Raw genomic sequence first — 14,631 nt, forward strand, 5'->3', positions numbered from 1 at the left:
TAGCTATTATGATTACCTCTTAATAGTTTCTCTTTCTTTGAAAGAATTCGGTTTAAATAAATCTACTTAAGCCATGTTTCAAATTAACTAGAATTACCAGGAGTAAGATTTGATTTAATCAGGTTTTTTTTTTCCCTTTTAAAAAAAGCAGTCTGATGTTTGGTAAGTTAAATCTTAAAAGGGAAGAGGGGCAACTTAGAACTGAATTTTGTACTTCAGTATTCCAAAGCAGGTTCACTTGGGCGTTTTGTGAGATTCATCCTGTAGCTCTCAGAAAATTGAGTAGTTGTTGGCTGATATATTTACCAAACCTAATTGAGACAGACCCATGTGACATTGCTGGGAGGTGGCCTTCTCTCAAGTTCCACAATTCCAATTATAGGCAGATGTGTACAGTTTTAATAATTACAATTATGAATGTGAAGCAAACTGGTTGTTTCTCTACAAATGTATTTTATTTTATTTTATTTTTTTTCTGAGACGGAGTCTCGCTCTGTCTCCCAGGCTGAAGTGCAGTGGCCGGATCTCAGCTCACTGCAAGCTCCGCCTCCCGGGTTTACGCCATTCTCCTGCCTCAGCCTCCCGAGTAGCTGGGACTACAGGCGCCCGCCACCTCGCCCGGGTAGTTTTTTGTATTTTTAGTAGAGACGGGGTTTCACCGGGTTAGCCAGGATGGTCTTGATCTCCTGACCTCGTGATCCGCCCGTCTCGGCCTCCCAAAGTGCTGGGATTATAGGCGTGAGCCACCGCGCCCGGCCAGCAAACTGGTTGTTTCTCTACAAATATATTTTAAATCAAACCCTTTCGGCTAGATCAACATAAGTTGCTTAACATGCAGATTCTATCTCTTCCACCTCCCAAATCCCCTGCTAAGTTATCTTCTTGAAACTGTGCTCAAGATAAGGCCAGACTGTTCCCAAACTTGCCTGGGATGGTGGAGGGTGATCTGACCTCTTATCTCTCCCTCTGCCCTTTTTTGAGAACAAGTCCTTCTTTCTGGACCCCAGGTCTTGGAGAGGTGAGGAGGTGAACAAAACGAGGCAGCCCTTTGCTGTGAAGGGAACGCTGTTGAGATTAGGAACGGAGTCTTTTGCTTTGATCTCAGAAGTTTAGAGATAACAATTTCTAGGACTCTGATGAAATTGGGCCTCCTCAACTATTATTGCCTTTATTTGATGGTGCTGTCTCTTACAGTGGGTGCTCCTCACACGTTTGTGTGTTCATTAACATTCTTTTAGGTTCATTTTCAAACTGAAAGCAGTCAAACAACCCTCCAATTTAAAGCACAATATTATTTTTCTTCTCCCCCCCACTTTTCTTTTTGAGATGGAGTCTCGCTCTGTCTCCCAGGCTGGAGCACAGTGGCGCAGTCTCGGCTCACTGCAACTTTTGCCTCCCGGATTCAAGCAATTCTCCTGCCTCAGCCTCCCGAGTAGCTGGGACAACAGGTGTGCGCCTCCACACCTGGCTAATTTTGTATTTTTAGTAGAGATGGGGTTTCGCCATGTTGCCCAGGCTTGTTTCGAACTATGGCCTCAGGTGATCTGCCCACCTTGGCCTCCCAAAGTGCTGGGATTACAGGCATGGGCCACTGCCCCCGGCAGATTTTTCTTCTTATAAAAATATTCACCCCCTTTTCTTCCTGCTTCAGTGATCCTGAGGGGTGGGGTCTGAGAACAGGGTTTCTCAGGTTCTTTTTAACTGATATCTCCTCCTAGTCTCCCACACCCATGACTCCTGAAGGACTTACCTTGGATGGGGTTTTTGGGGCCTATGGATGCTGGCTGGGTCGATGGGAAAGGTGTAGGGGGAGGGTTGGGGAGGGAAGACTAAGGGAGTTAAGGAGGCGAAGGGGAGGGGGATTAAGAGAGAAAAATGGAATCATCAAAAAACAAAAGAAGAGTTCAGTGTTTGAACATGCAGCATGCCTGGTTGGTTTGTTTGCCATTCCCTCTTGTAGTTTGGGCTGAAGAGTTTGGGTGATATTTAGAGCCTTCAAGAGTTTTCTGAGCTCTGCTTAGATGGCATCCTCTTTAGAAAAGCTTAACGCAGTGACTTTTGAAACACATTTTGGCTGTGACATCTTGATCCATGGTGTGCGATTAACTGCACAGACTGGACTGTATTTCTCCTCCCCTGAGATTTCCTACAACGTTCCTAATGGTCATGTGCCTTGCAGGTGGAGACACGTTTGAGTGAGGTGAAAATACATTCGTGAAACTAGACATAAATACTGCCGATTGAGAAAGTGCGAGAGTGTTGTTCAAGGCTGGAAGCCTGTCTCTGCCTGAGCCCTGCAGCCTGAGTCTTCTGTTTGGGGGGGATGGACCATAATATTTACATTGAAGTTCAAAGGATGAGCTGTGATCTTAATTCTGAGATCAACAAAGATTAAGGAAAGATTCAGATGAGGGCATAAGAGTAACAACTCTCTAATTACCTGTCAGTTTCAGTGTCTTTAAGATCAAAAGGTAAACATGGTGCAGAAGGCATAATAGACCCAAAGTCACTCGATGCACTGGGCTTTCTCCCCCCTTTTCCTGGGTATGTTAATTATCGAGGAACAAAGCAGTGCCATGAGGTCGCTTAGTCTAGTTTGCATTGCCATCTTTCTTTCTTTTTTTTTTTTTTTGAGACAGAGTCTCGCTCTGCCGCCCAGGCTGGAGTGCAGTGGCCGGATCTCAGCTCACTGCAAGCTCTGCCGCCCGGGTTTACACCATTCTCCTGCCTCAGCCTCCCGAGTAGCTGGGACTATAGGCGCCCGCCACCGCACCCGGCTAATTTTTTTTGTATTTTTAGTAGAGACAGGGTTTCACCGTGCTAGCCAGGATGGTCTTGATCTCCTGACCTCGTGAGCCGCCCGTCTCGGCCTCCCAAAGTGCTGGGATTACAGGCTTGAGCCACCGCGCCCGGCCAACATTGCCGTCTTTCTGGTGCTACTTTTCCAGCCAACATTCAGGGTTGTCTAAACTGGTGGGTGTATTTTCCCCCTCTTCAAGTCGCTATACGTGCTGCATATCTTTGGGGAAATTTTTAAAAGACTTTCATGAAATGAAAACATTCAGCTGAAAAAGTCAACTGTAAGTGGCTGGATTGCATGTCACTGAGGGTGACACAGGCAGCCAGAGAGAATCAGTCTTCCTTCATCTTTTCCCCACTTGGCGGCTTGGAAGCTAACTCCAATCCCCTCTGCCTGGTCTTTCTTCCTGCCTTCATCCTAGAAAGCGAATTCTCTCTTTTTTTCCTGGATGACTCATTTACAAGATTGGATGGAAATAGGTTTTAGTTCAGCATACTGTTTGCTCTAACTGGCTTTAACAGCGAGGCCTGATGTAAAATGTAAAATGCTCTCAGCTAAGCCAGGGAACTGCCACTGACATTCTTTTGTCTTGAGTCTCATATCCAGACGTTATGGTTTGCAGCTGCTACGATTTTCTTTAGGACGCTAAATGATGTGTTAGTCTGAGAGAATGTTTCCTTTCCTGCTACCCTTTTTATTTTTCTTTTTTTTTCTCCCTCTTCATTTCCGCAGTTTTCTAATTCGGAGCTTGTTTTGTTCACCTCTCTTTGCAGACTTCGGTTTGAGCAACTGCGCAGGGATCCTGGGTTACTCGGATCCGTTCAGCACACAGTGTGGCAGCCCTGCCTACGCCGCACCTGAATTGCTCGCCAGGAAGAAATACGGCCCCAAAATCGATGTCTGGTCCATGTGAGTTATCAGGCTTCTGAAAGTCGATATTCCTTCTGCTGTCTCCACCGTGCCTTTCTTATGAAATCATGCTTGAGTATTGGATTGCAGGCACAGGTGACAGGCCCAGGAGTACGTTGTCAGGGATTCTTTGGGGCCTGGCTTTCCATCTCTGTTCCTTCTGTTTGGTTCTGCACAAACTGTCAGAATGGCCCTTACCAAAATTCACTGCGGTGCTGAGGAGGGAAGAAAACCACGTCCTGCCCTCACAGAGCTCACATTCTGGCTTTACGACTCATTTATGCCCCTTCCTCTGGCCCTTGGTTTCCCATCACCCTCTGTGTGAAGCTCCATCCTGCTGCCCGGCCCGTGCTCCTTGCGGGACTTGCTCGCCCATCTCTCCTGCCCCCTGCCCTGCTCACAGTTCTTCAGACACATTGGCCTCCCTTTTGTCTCTCCCACCTTTGGGCTTGTTGTTTTTTTTTGAGACAAAGTCTTGCTCTGTCGCCCAGGCTAGAGTGTAGTCGTGTGATCTCAGCTCACTGCAACCTCCCCTTCCCAGGTTCAAGTGATTCCCCTGCCTCAGGCTCCCAAGTAGCTGAGATTACAGGCATACGCCACCATGCCCAGCTAATTTTTGTATCTTTAGCGGAGACGAAGTTTCACCATGTTGGCCAGGCTGGTCTCGAACTCCTGACCTCAGGTGATCCACCTGCCTCAGCCTCCCAAAGTGCTGGGATTACAGGCATGAGCCACGTCCCCGGCCATGCACTTGTGATGCCTGGGATGCCCTTTCCCAGCTCTTTGGATGGCCTGTGCGTTCCACATCCCCGTCTCAAGCCAATGGCGCCACTGCGGAGAGAGTCCCCCAGACTCTCTCCTCACCCTTTTAATTTCCTCCTCGGCACCTCTCAAAGCCTGTCCTTTTCCTGTTTTAAATCCATTCCTCTCCTGTCTCCCCAGCCAGCAAGGACTCTGCACGAGGGGAGGGAATTGGTTGGTCTGGTTCACCGTTTTGTTCCCAGGGTCTGGTAGAGGAAGGACCACCAGGGGTAAGCACAATGAGTATTTGAAGGTGAATCTTCAGTTGCACCAAAGGTAGAGCCTGGGTCCCCCACGGTCCCAGTGAGTCACCCGTCCACCATCCCCTGTCAGTGACGGTCCAGGGTCAGTTCAGAGTCTTGGGTTCTAGGGGTAGGATTCAATCCTTTGCCATAGGGAAATGGGCTCTAGACAGAGTGAGGTTCTGATGAAGATGCAGACAAGAAAGGCTCGTTTGCATGAAGGGTGTGTTGATCCGGAGTATTTCTGGAATTCCTCTGCCTCTCTTCATATTCACTGTAACCCCCTTGTTCAGGTTGGCAGAGAAGCTAATGCTTGCTTAGTGCTTGATGTGTGCTTGACACTGTGTCACTTAGTTTCACAATGACCCGGTGCAATCGTTACTCTCTATTACCCTCTTTTATGGAAGAAGAAACCCATCATAAGAGAAATAAATAAAATCGCCCAAGGTCATAGAGCTGCTAAGTGGTGGAGTGGAATTTGAACCAGGCAGTGTCCTTTCAGGGTGTCAAGATACAGCCCCAGCTCTCCAACGTGGTGTGTGTGCGGGGGCCCTTGCTTGCTCTGTGGCCTCATTGAAGGCATGCCCCCTCCCGTTCTCTCCCCACCCATTCTCTGGCTAACCCGGCATTGTTTCCTGTTCCCTGAACACAGCCTGCGCTTGCTACATTACATGCACCATGCCTTCGGCCTGGAACCCTCTTCTTTTCCCTCTTGAGTTGTTGGGTGCCGGTTCCTCTGGGCAGCCCTCTGTGTCTCCAGCCAGCTGGCTTTGAGGCCCTCCCATGTCCGCTCCAGCCTCCGGCTCTCTGTGTTCCTGGGCCTCACCGTGAGGTCTTTGTCCACCTGCTGGAACCCTCTGGGCTGTAGCGGAGGGGCAGGGACCGCTTGGCTTGCTCCCAGAATATCCTCAGCACCTGGTGGAACCTGGAGGAAGGGAGGGAGGAAAAAAAGAAGGGGGGAAGGAGGAGAGAGGAAGGAGAAAGGAAAGAAGGAAAGGAGGAAGGGAGGGAGGAAGGAAGAGAAAAGGGAAAGAGGGACCGAGGAGGAAGGAGCAGGTGTTTCATCCAGGGAAACAGAAGCTGGCAGGTCAGGGCTGAAGCTGGCCGAGAAAGCAAACGGAATATGGGTCAGCTCCAGGCTTTAGAAGCAAGAGGAGCTCAGGATGTTCTGGTTGGAGATTGAGAAGAAACAGAGACCAGCACAAGATGTGGAGACAGAGGGAATTCCTGGAACTTTCCCAGAAGGGGCCGACTCTTCTGGAACCCTGGCTAAGAGGGCCTGCTTGTCAGCGAGGAGGTGAAACAGGTCAGGAATCAGCTTCTGCTCCTGAGCAGGCTGGGTGCCCTGGTTAGTCATCCCTGATCCTCAGGACAGTCCTGTGAGGCACATCTCTTGCCCCCAGTTTGCACAGATAGAAGAGAGTGGTGAGTGCTGCCTAGAGGCACACCTGAGCCCGAATGTAGTGGAGCCGCACGTTGCTGAAGCCTGGGCTCCCAGTTACTTCGCAGGTGTGGTCTGGTGTGCAGGCTGCATATGGGGTGTGTGTGGTGTGCTGATGACGGGCCCAGGTGGGCTGGGGTCGTGTAGAGCTAGTGGAGTGGAGCAAGGGGCAGCAGAGGATGCCTTCTCTTCTAGGGCATTGCTAGTCATAGACTTCCCTTCTGAGAAGGCCTCTGAATCCCCCTCAACACAGCCCCTCCCGGCAGGTAATACCAGTGGATCAGAGTTGTATATGGGAGGAAATGCATTATGGATTTCTTCCAACCCTTAAGAACTCTCACAGGTGTCTGGCACAGTCTTCCCTTGATAAATATGTATTTAGTGGATGAATATGAATATGTGGGTCTATAACCACTTTCTTAACAGCTAGAGAACTCATTCATGCTAAATGGGAAGCTATGAGAGGAAGAATTTGTGCACACACACACACACACACACACACACACACGCACAAAAGGCTATGGGAGCCTGAAAGACCAAGAGGTCCCCTGTCTTAGTCTGTCTTTTGTTGCTGCGAAGGAATACCTGAGGCTGGGTCATTCATAAGGAAAAGAGCTGTATTTGGCTCATGGTTCTGCAGGCTGTACAAGAAGCGTGGTGGCAGCATCTGCTTCTGGTGAGGCCTCAGGCCACTTCCACGCATAGTGGTAGGTGCAGGGGACCAGTGTGTGCAGAGATCACATGGTGGGAGAGGAAGCAAGAGAGAGGGGAGGTGCCAGACTCTTTGTAATGATCAGCATGTATTGACTCATCCTATCCGCCTAACAACCCTTCAAGGTAGTGCTGTGTTACTCCCAATTTAAAGGTGTGGAAACTGAGGCATGAAGAGCCTCAGCCACTTGCCCATATGATACACCAGCGTGTGACAGAGCCAGGATTTGACCTACGTGGTTTGCCTCTAGGCCTCTGAGTCACCACCCTCTGCTGCTTCTATTATGTTGTACTTCCCCTGGTGGGGTTTACATGCTAGAGGGACAAACAGCCGCTATTTTAAAACGCTATAAACTGAGTGTGGTAACGTCTGTGGAGGAAGTGAGAGGGATTCAGGGAAGAAGATGGAGTAGCCTCTTGAGGAGAAGACTTCAAAGCCAGATCCTAAAGATGAGAAGGAACCAGCCATGGGAAGAGGAAGGTGTCAGGGAAGAAGGCCAGGAAAGGTAGAAAGTAAACTGGTGAGAAATAAAACAGATTTTTTTGTTATGGCAGCCCTAGTACACATGGCTGCACAGCTGGGTTAAGTCAGGAAGGCATCTGTAGGCAAGTTTGATCTGTTCCTGAAAGATGAGTGGAGTTGGCCAGGTGGAGAACGGGCAGGGAAACGTTCCAGGCAGAGGGAACAGCATATGCAAAAGGCTGGTAGGTGTGACACATCTCGTTTCTCTTCCTCTTAATTTTGGCAAAAACATAAAACTTCAGTACCTTTTAAGAGATAATTTTCTATTGCTTTGAAGTGTTGTGTCTGAGATTCGGGTTAGGGTTCTGTTTGGTGCCCATGACTTTGCTGGCAGAAGTGGAGATGGAAAACCCAAAGTGAATTTAAGGTAGAAGGCTGTATAAAATGAGAGTGAAAATGGAACCGATTTTCTCACTGGGTTAGACACTGTTGCTGTAAAATGGCTTCTCTCTTTATGGCTCTGAAACAAAAACAGAATGAAGAGTTCACTTCCATAAAAGCAAACTCCCCTCCCTGGAGGCTTTGGACCTGATGGATGGCAGGGACTTTATCCACAACTTCTGAGATTGATTTAGGAAGAAAATTAGCCTGTCATTGAAAGAAACCTTGGGAAAGAAAGCACTTCCATACTAATAGGGCCCCCAGGACCCTCCTCCAGTGAAGCCATAATTAACAATGGAAATGGAAATTGTGCACTTTCTTGGGGGTTTTCCATTATTTTCAATGGTCGTTATTTTCAAGACCATAAAAAATAGCTGTAAAGTAATTCACTTCTTTCCTTTACCCCGGATTTTATATATATATATATAATATATTGATGTGTGTGTCTCCAATGAACTTTGAGGTTTCGGACACAAAAACCAAAAATATTCATTCTGGTGCATTGAACTTTTATTACTGTGAATTGACTTTTCCTCTGAGTGACATATATGCTAATTTAAAACAACTTTAATGCAGATGTACTTTTTAATTGAAAAGAATTCAAGATTAACTTTATCTTCAGAATATTACAGTTCTCATGTGCAACCTTCAGTGAATCCCTACTGGTGAGGAAAACAGAAATTGAGAGTTCTATCCTGAGAAGATTGAGAACGCAACGTTTTTGGGCCAAAGCTGTCCTTTGCTCTCATGGGGGCCGCTGGGATGGATGGGTGAAGTACTTGTGTGAGGGCCTGGTGCCTCCTGGAGAGTCACGTACAACACACTCAGTCTACCTTCTTAGCTCATTGAATCTGTTTTCACTTAGTGGAAAAAAAAATCCCTGTCTCCAGTGCTGTACCTTTGGGTAGACAACTTGGCCAAGAGGCACCATGTCTCCAAATAACTCTCCTGTCTCCAAATAGAACTGGGTGTTCAGGAGGGAGAGTGAGAGAATTTGTTCTAGGCCTCAGACTCAGTGTTTTATAAGTACTACCAGATATCATCAGCTACTGGCAGGGGTCAAATATGGAAGGATGGTATTAGTGTTTTCTCTCCCTTGAGACTCTCTCAAAATGAAGGCTAGCAGGTGGTGGTAGGAAGAGGAAAGCTATGACTCCTTTGGGGAACCTTAGGGCTTTTGACTTTTAAGAGAGGTTTCCCTTAGCTTCTGAGATTATTCAGTTATAAAGTATGAGATTTTTTTTCCTTTGTAGCTAGCGTGCATATTTAACATAGAAGAAAGGAACGAAGGGAAGGAAAGGAAAAGAAACAACCATCTTGAAATCCACAAGAAAATAATTTCTTGCTGAACATAGACCATTTAATGGAACAGTGGTGAAATTTGAGATTTTCCAAATGGATGAATTGATTCCTAGTCTACTTACAAGACCTTAAATTGGAAGTTGTATTAGTAAAAGTTGATACTGAAAGATGGAAAGATATTGCTTTCAGGTGACAAGTTATTTTTAATTTTTCCGAGGCAATTCCTTTCTTAGAAAGCCACACAGAAGTAAGGTGCATCTCCCAAAGGTCCTTTTGACTGCACTCTGTGTAAACTGGGCAGTTTCTGAGGTTCCTGTTCACATGCCCCTTAAGAACAAGTAACCAGACCCTCCCTCCACCTGCCGGGATGGCTCTGTCCATTGCTTTGTCCCCTGCATCTTGTTAAAATTGCCAGCGACTTCTCCAGGGAGCAGTGACTCCATGTCTTTCCTCTCTGGGATGGCAGGCGATACCACAGCTTTTCCTCCAGGGAATATTTTTTTGTGTATCAGACTAAATATCAGGATGGCCATTTGGCTTTTGACTTAATTCCAAAGCATCCCCGTTTGTATTTCACCAGTAAGGGCCCTTTTCCTCTTCTTTCAGCTGCCCCCACATTGTCTGCCTTCTTCCTCTTGTGAGATCAGAGTATTCCACGCTGCCTAGTATCTTTGGGTTTTCTTCCAGCCTGCGATAGCTCACCCTTATTTCATTCTGCTGGAAAACCCCCCGGTCATATTTGATTGTTGCCCTCTCTTGTCCCAGTCTCTCATCCCTCTCATTTGTTAAGACTGTCTTTGATTCTTGGGAATCCCATGTCTGCCACAGAGAATCCAGAAAGCCCCTGGGCCATATTTCAAAAGACCCACCAGGAAATTCTGAACATGTTTTGAAACTCCTACTAATTCTATGGGATTACAGAGGTTTATAAACTGCATTCCACATTTTTCCCTTGGTATCCTCACATACTTCTGAAATGTCAGAGGGACTAGGTTTCTCTTTATCCAGATATTAAACATGTATGGAAACTCTGGGGGAAAGGAATTAAGACGCTCAATCTGGTTTCCCTGTTGAAATCTCCTAGCTAGGACTGTATGACTGTTCACGTAGGTTTCCATTCTTTTTTTTTTTTTTGAGATGGAGTTTTGCTTTTGTTGCCCAGGCAATGACGCAATCTCTGCTCACCGCAACCTCCGCCTCCTGGGTTCAAGAGATTCTCCTGCCTCAGCCTTCTGAGTAGCTGGGATTACAGGCATGTGCCACTAAGCCCAACTCATTTTATATTTTTAGTAGAGATGGGGTTTCTCCATGTTGAGGCTGGTCTTGAACTCCTGACCTCCGGTGATCCGCCCGCCTCAGCCTCCCAAAGTGCTGGGATTACAGGCATGAGCCACTGCGCCTGGCCAGGTTTCCATTCTTATTTGGCAATACAGTACAAATAAAATTGTAGCTTTTTCCCTCTTATTTTAAGGAAGGTTTTTTGATGAAACAATAGATCACAATTTATCAAGCTTAATTTCTTCCAACTACAGAATTCAATTCTTTCTGTGGCTTAGTTGATGTTGATGTGACCCTCATGCAGTCTGAAGGTAGGTGCCATTATTATCCATGTCTTATGGATGAGAGACCCTAGGATGAGAGAGGTGGGTCCTCTTTAAGGATTTGTGGCAGCTTCTTCTTCTTCTTTTTTTATTTTTTATTTTCCCATCGATGATAAACTCCTCCAAGAGAAATGGAATTCTGGAATCAGTTTGTAAAGTCATCAATTAAAGTTACTATAAAAACCACTTGCTCAACCCTGGCCAGACCTGCCACCTGGATGGCTGTGGCACCATCTTGAAGACAAGCATCTGTTAATCTTATCTGTGGTCCCAGCCAGATGACGGAGAGAAGCAAAGACCAGTGTAATATGCAGTGACTTGAGGAGACTTTTGGCATCTGTTGAAGCCAGTCGGTGACAAGGAGGCAAGCATTTTGGTGGCTCAGGGTCTCCTTCAAGAAAGAAACATTCATAAAGGCTTTACAGTTGCACCTCTGGCCTCATATGCTCTCCAAACCCCTTTAGTGGGGTTCCCCTCCCGTTATCATGATGTCCTACCTCCTAGAGGCATCTACACTATACGACACCCCCACCTGGGACAGGAAGCTAGGTGCGCCCTAAAGATTAAAGGGAATAGAAAAGGTCATAGAGCAGTGTTCCGCAAACTTGAGTATTATACACTGTCTTTTTAAAGGAAGAACATTCTTCATAACTGTGTGTGTTGACGTGAGTTATTTTTCTTTAAATGTTATTTATAAGTACATGAGCCCCAAATTTAACTTCTTTTATTTATGGCCCTATACAACTGAAAAACCAAAACTCATTTACAGGTTAAATATAACCGAGAGTAAAAGAACCCCAGAATATTCAAATGAGCAACATTAATGCAATGGCTAATGTTTTGTGGGAAGGGAACGGCTGTACACAGCATGAGTGCAGTTCTCACTGCTGGGCACAGGTTCTTCGAGATTGTCAGGCCCATCTTGTGATGCCTCAACTCCCCGAAAACTTTTCATTCTTCCAGGGTCTTTCCAGTTTTTTGAGTACGCATCAGAAGCACCTGGAGGGCTTGCAAAAACACCGCAGAGTTTCTGATTCCAGAGATGTGCAGTGGCGCCCAGGAATGTGCATTTTCTTTGCTTTTTTTTTTTTTTTTTTAAGAGTCGGGGTCTCGCTCTGTCACCTAAGCTGGAGTGTAGTGGCACACTTACATCTCCCTGCAGCCCCAACCTCCTGGGCTCAAGTGATCCTCCCACCTCAGCCCCTCAAGTAGCTGGGACTTACAGGTGCGTGCCACCATGCCTGGTTAATTTTGGTATTTTTTGTAGAAATGGGATCTCACCATGTTGCCCAGGCTGATCTCAAACTCCTGAGCTCAAGAGAGCCGACCGCCTCAGCCTCCCAAATTGCTGGAAGTTACAAGTTTGAGCCATTGCGCCTGTCTGAATGTGCATTTTCAACAAGTTCTCAGGTGGTACTGATGCCACTGATCTGAGGACAAACGACACACTATTCCAGTCACCAGGAGACTTTCTTTTCCACTGATGGAAGCACAGATGCATCACTGACACTTTTAAGTCCAGCTCTGCTTCCTTCTCATTAGGCTATGATAATAAAAGTGAATTTTTTTTGTTTTTTTTGCAAAAATAGTTCATTGGTAAAGAAATACCAAAGCAGGCACTGAAATTGGGTGTGTGCGGTGGACGGTGTTCTTAGTTATACGGTGGCCATCCATTGCCCCTGGTTATGCTTTGTGAAATGTTTTAGTCTGTTGCCAAGAAGAAAATAAAAATTAGAACTGCTGCACCCCTGAGGATGTGTCTGTGTACCTCAGTTTGAGAAATACTGCATGGGTTAGGCATTATGAAGCACTTGCTGCAGAAAAAAATGATACTGTGTAGGTAGCAGGCTCTTCAGCTTTAGGTATGAATATTAGAGTGAGATTAGGCACCCAGAGGTGGTGAGCAGGGACAGAATCTTGGTTTTGTTTTTTCTTCCCCTTAACTCAGTTCACTCCAACTCTGTTGAAATATAAGGTCTTTGCTCTGTAGCATGGAAACATTAAAGCTCATTAACTGCATGAACCTGCTGGTGTGTATTCAGGGCAGAGGACTGGGTTGTTGAGGAGACTCCCAACCATGTCAAATAAAGCACAGGCAAAAGGCCTGAGGTCCCGAACTGGGGAAGACCGAGAAGGGTGGGAAGATCCTGGTTCCAGTTTTCAAAGATGTGAAGTGCTGACCATGGAAGAGAAACTGGTCTTGTTCCACAACCAATGAACAGAAGATGTAGATGTTGGCTTAGCCTTGGAAAGCTTTATTTTTGCGTAGAATTGCCCTGGATGGAACAGGCTGGCTCAGAAGCATTGGGAACAGCTTGTCTTGGAGGTTGTTCAGTGGTCCTCAGCAACAGCTTTGTGGAATGTGCCAGAAGGTTTCTATCCATAAAAGCCGTGTGTCCAAGTCCTCTTTGTGTGCAAAACTCTACAATTTTGTGACCCTTTTAGCATTCCCTCTTAACGATCTCCAATAATTTTTCAAAGCAAGAATGTTGAGCTCTACCTCAGACATACTCAAAGTGCAGCATTGCATAGTATGTTCTCAAACATATCACTAGCCCCTGATACTCCTTCTCTGCACCCCTAACCTGTCTTTCCTCCTCAGCCTCCTCAGTACCATTCTGTTACCACCATTGGTCCTGCATTCTGAGTTTGCCACCTGGCACGTGCCCTTCAAATGTCTCCACTGCGTCTTTGCTTTTCCCTTTCTGTTGCGTGCCATCATTCCCATTCTGATTTTAACAGCAACCTGCTGATTTCCTGCCACAGTTTCCTATTTTCCATTTTGAGCCCCTTTAATCCACTTATATAACATAACTGATCCCAAATTATTTGGCCATACCACTTGTATCTGCCTGACCGCTATTCCTCCCCCGGGGGACGTGTTCCACTAAACACACACAGGGAAATGCTGCTCAAATAGCTCTGTGTGTGCCTTGTTCATTCTTGTTTCCATTTCTTTGTTTATGCCGTTTTTATCTCTCCAGCCACACAACCAGCCAACCAAAGATACATGAGCTCACACACATGCAGTCACTACCTGCGCAGCGTTCCCTCTTCATGTACCTGTTTCTAAGTTCTCTTTCTCCCTTCATTGAACTCCTCTTGTGGTCAAAAGTGGTGCAATTCAGCATTTCTTATTCCTTTTGCACTGATCACGCCCTGGAAGGACTGTGCTCATTTATTTGTTCGCACGTTGCTTGCCTGTCTTCTTCCTCACTCAAACCCCAAGAGGGCGGGTCTTTCTCTGGTCCCCAGTACAGAGCACCTATAGTCTTGCCTGGGGCAGAGAGCCATCCAGCAAGTATTTGTGGAATGACTGTTGACGCATCTGTCCCCCTAACCCCACTGTGAGTGGGAACCAGGTCTTAGTATATGTCTGAAATTAGCAAATGATTTCTAGCGGGAGCTGTGGGCTCCAGCACCTGTCATTATCTGAAATGCCATAATTCAGAGGGGGTCGCCTTGGAATTGGGCCTCGAGGGTCTTAATTTCAATCAGTCTCGTTGGATTTGTTTTGACTGGAAATCTTAGTGCCTGTCTTTAAAGTATATATTCCCTTGGGCGCTTTTGAACACTTGAGACCTCTTGGTAGGCAGACATTTCAACTCTATCAGGAAATCTCATCAAAACGATGTTAGATTTGCATATCAGGAAAATAAAAATCCTCTAAGAAGATGTTTCTGTTCTCAGATTGGCTTTGGATAGGGGCAGTTAAGCTTATTCAGAAGGTATTTCAACCACATCTGAGATGTTGGGTTGGGGCCAGGTGGCAGAATCTCACAATGAACAATAAAAAAAATCAGGGCAGGAAGGAAGGGGACCTCCCCAGAAATTTCTCTAGTTACAAGCCACGGCAAAATTCAAGAGTAGAGCAAAACGCCGGGTTTTGGTATGAGGCTTCGTTTCTGAGGGCTGAGTGG

The 14,631-nt window shown here is 46.4% G+C and overlaps 1 protein-coding gene across 1 annotated transcript in view; it reads left to right on the forward strand.

Annotated features, from left to right (window-relative positions):
* HUNK (hormonally up-regulated Neu-associated kinase) overlaps positions 1-14,631 on the forward strand; it is a 126,236-nt gene that overhangs the window by 69,022 nt on the left and 42,583 nt on the right. The window contains exon 4 of the mRNA XM_030915155.1: positions 3,574-3,709. Within this exon, the coding sequence (XP_030771015.1) occupies positions 3,574-3,709 (136 nt within the window). The remainder of the gene's footprint in view (positions 1-3,573; positions 3,710-14,631) is intronic.

This window comes from Rhinopithecus roxellana, chromosome 13, assembly GCF_007565055.1.
Source record: "Rhinopithecus roxellana isolate Shanxi Qingling chromosome 13, ASM756505v1, whole genome shotgun sequence".
NCBI lineage: Eukaryota > Metazoa > Chordata > Mammalia > Primates > Cercopithecidae > Rhinopithecus > Rhinopithecus roxellana.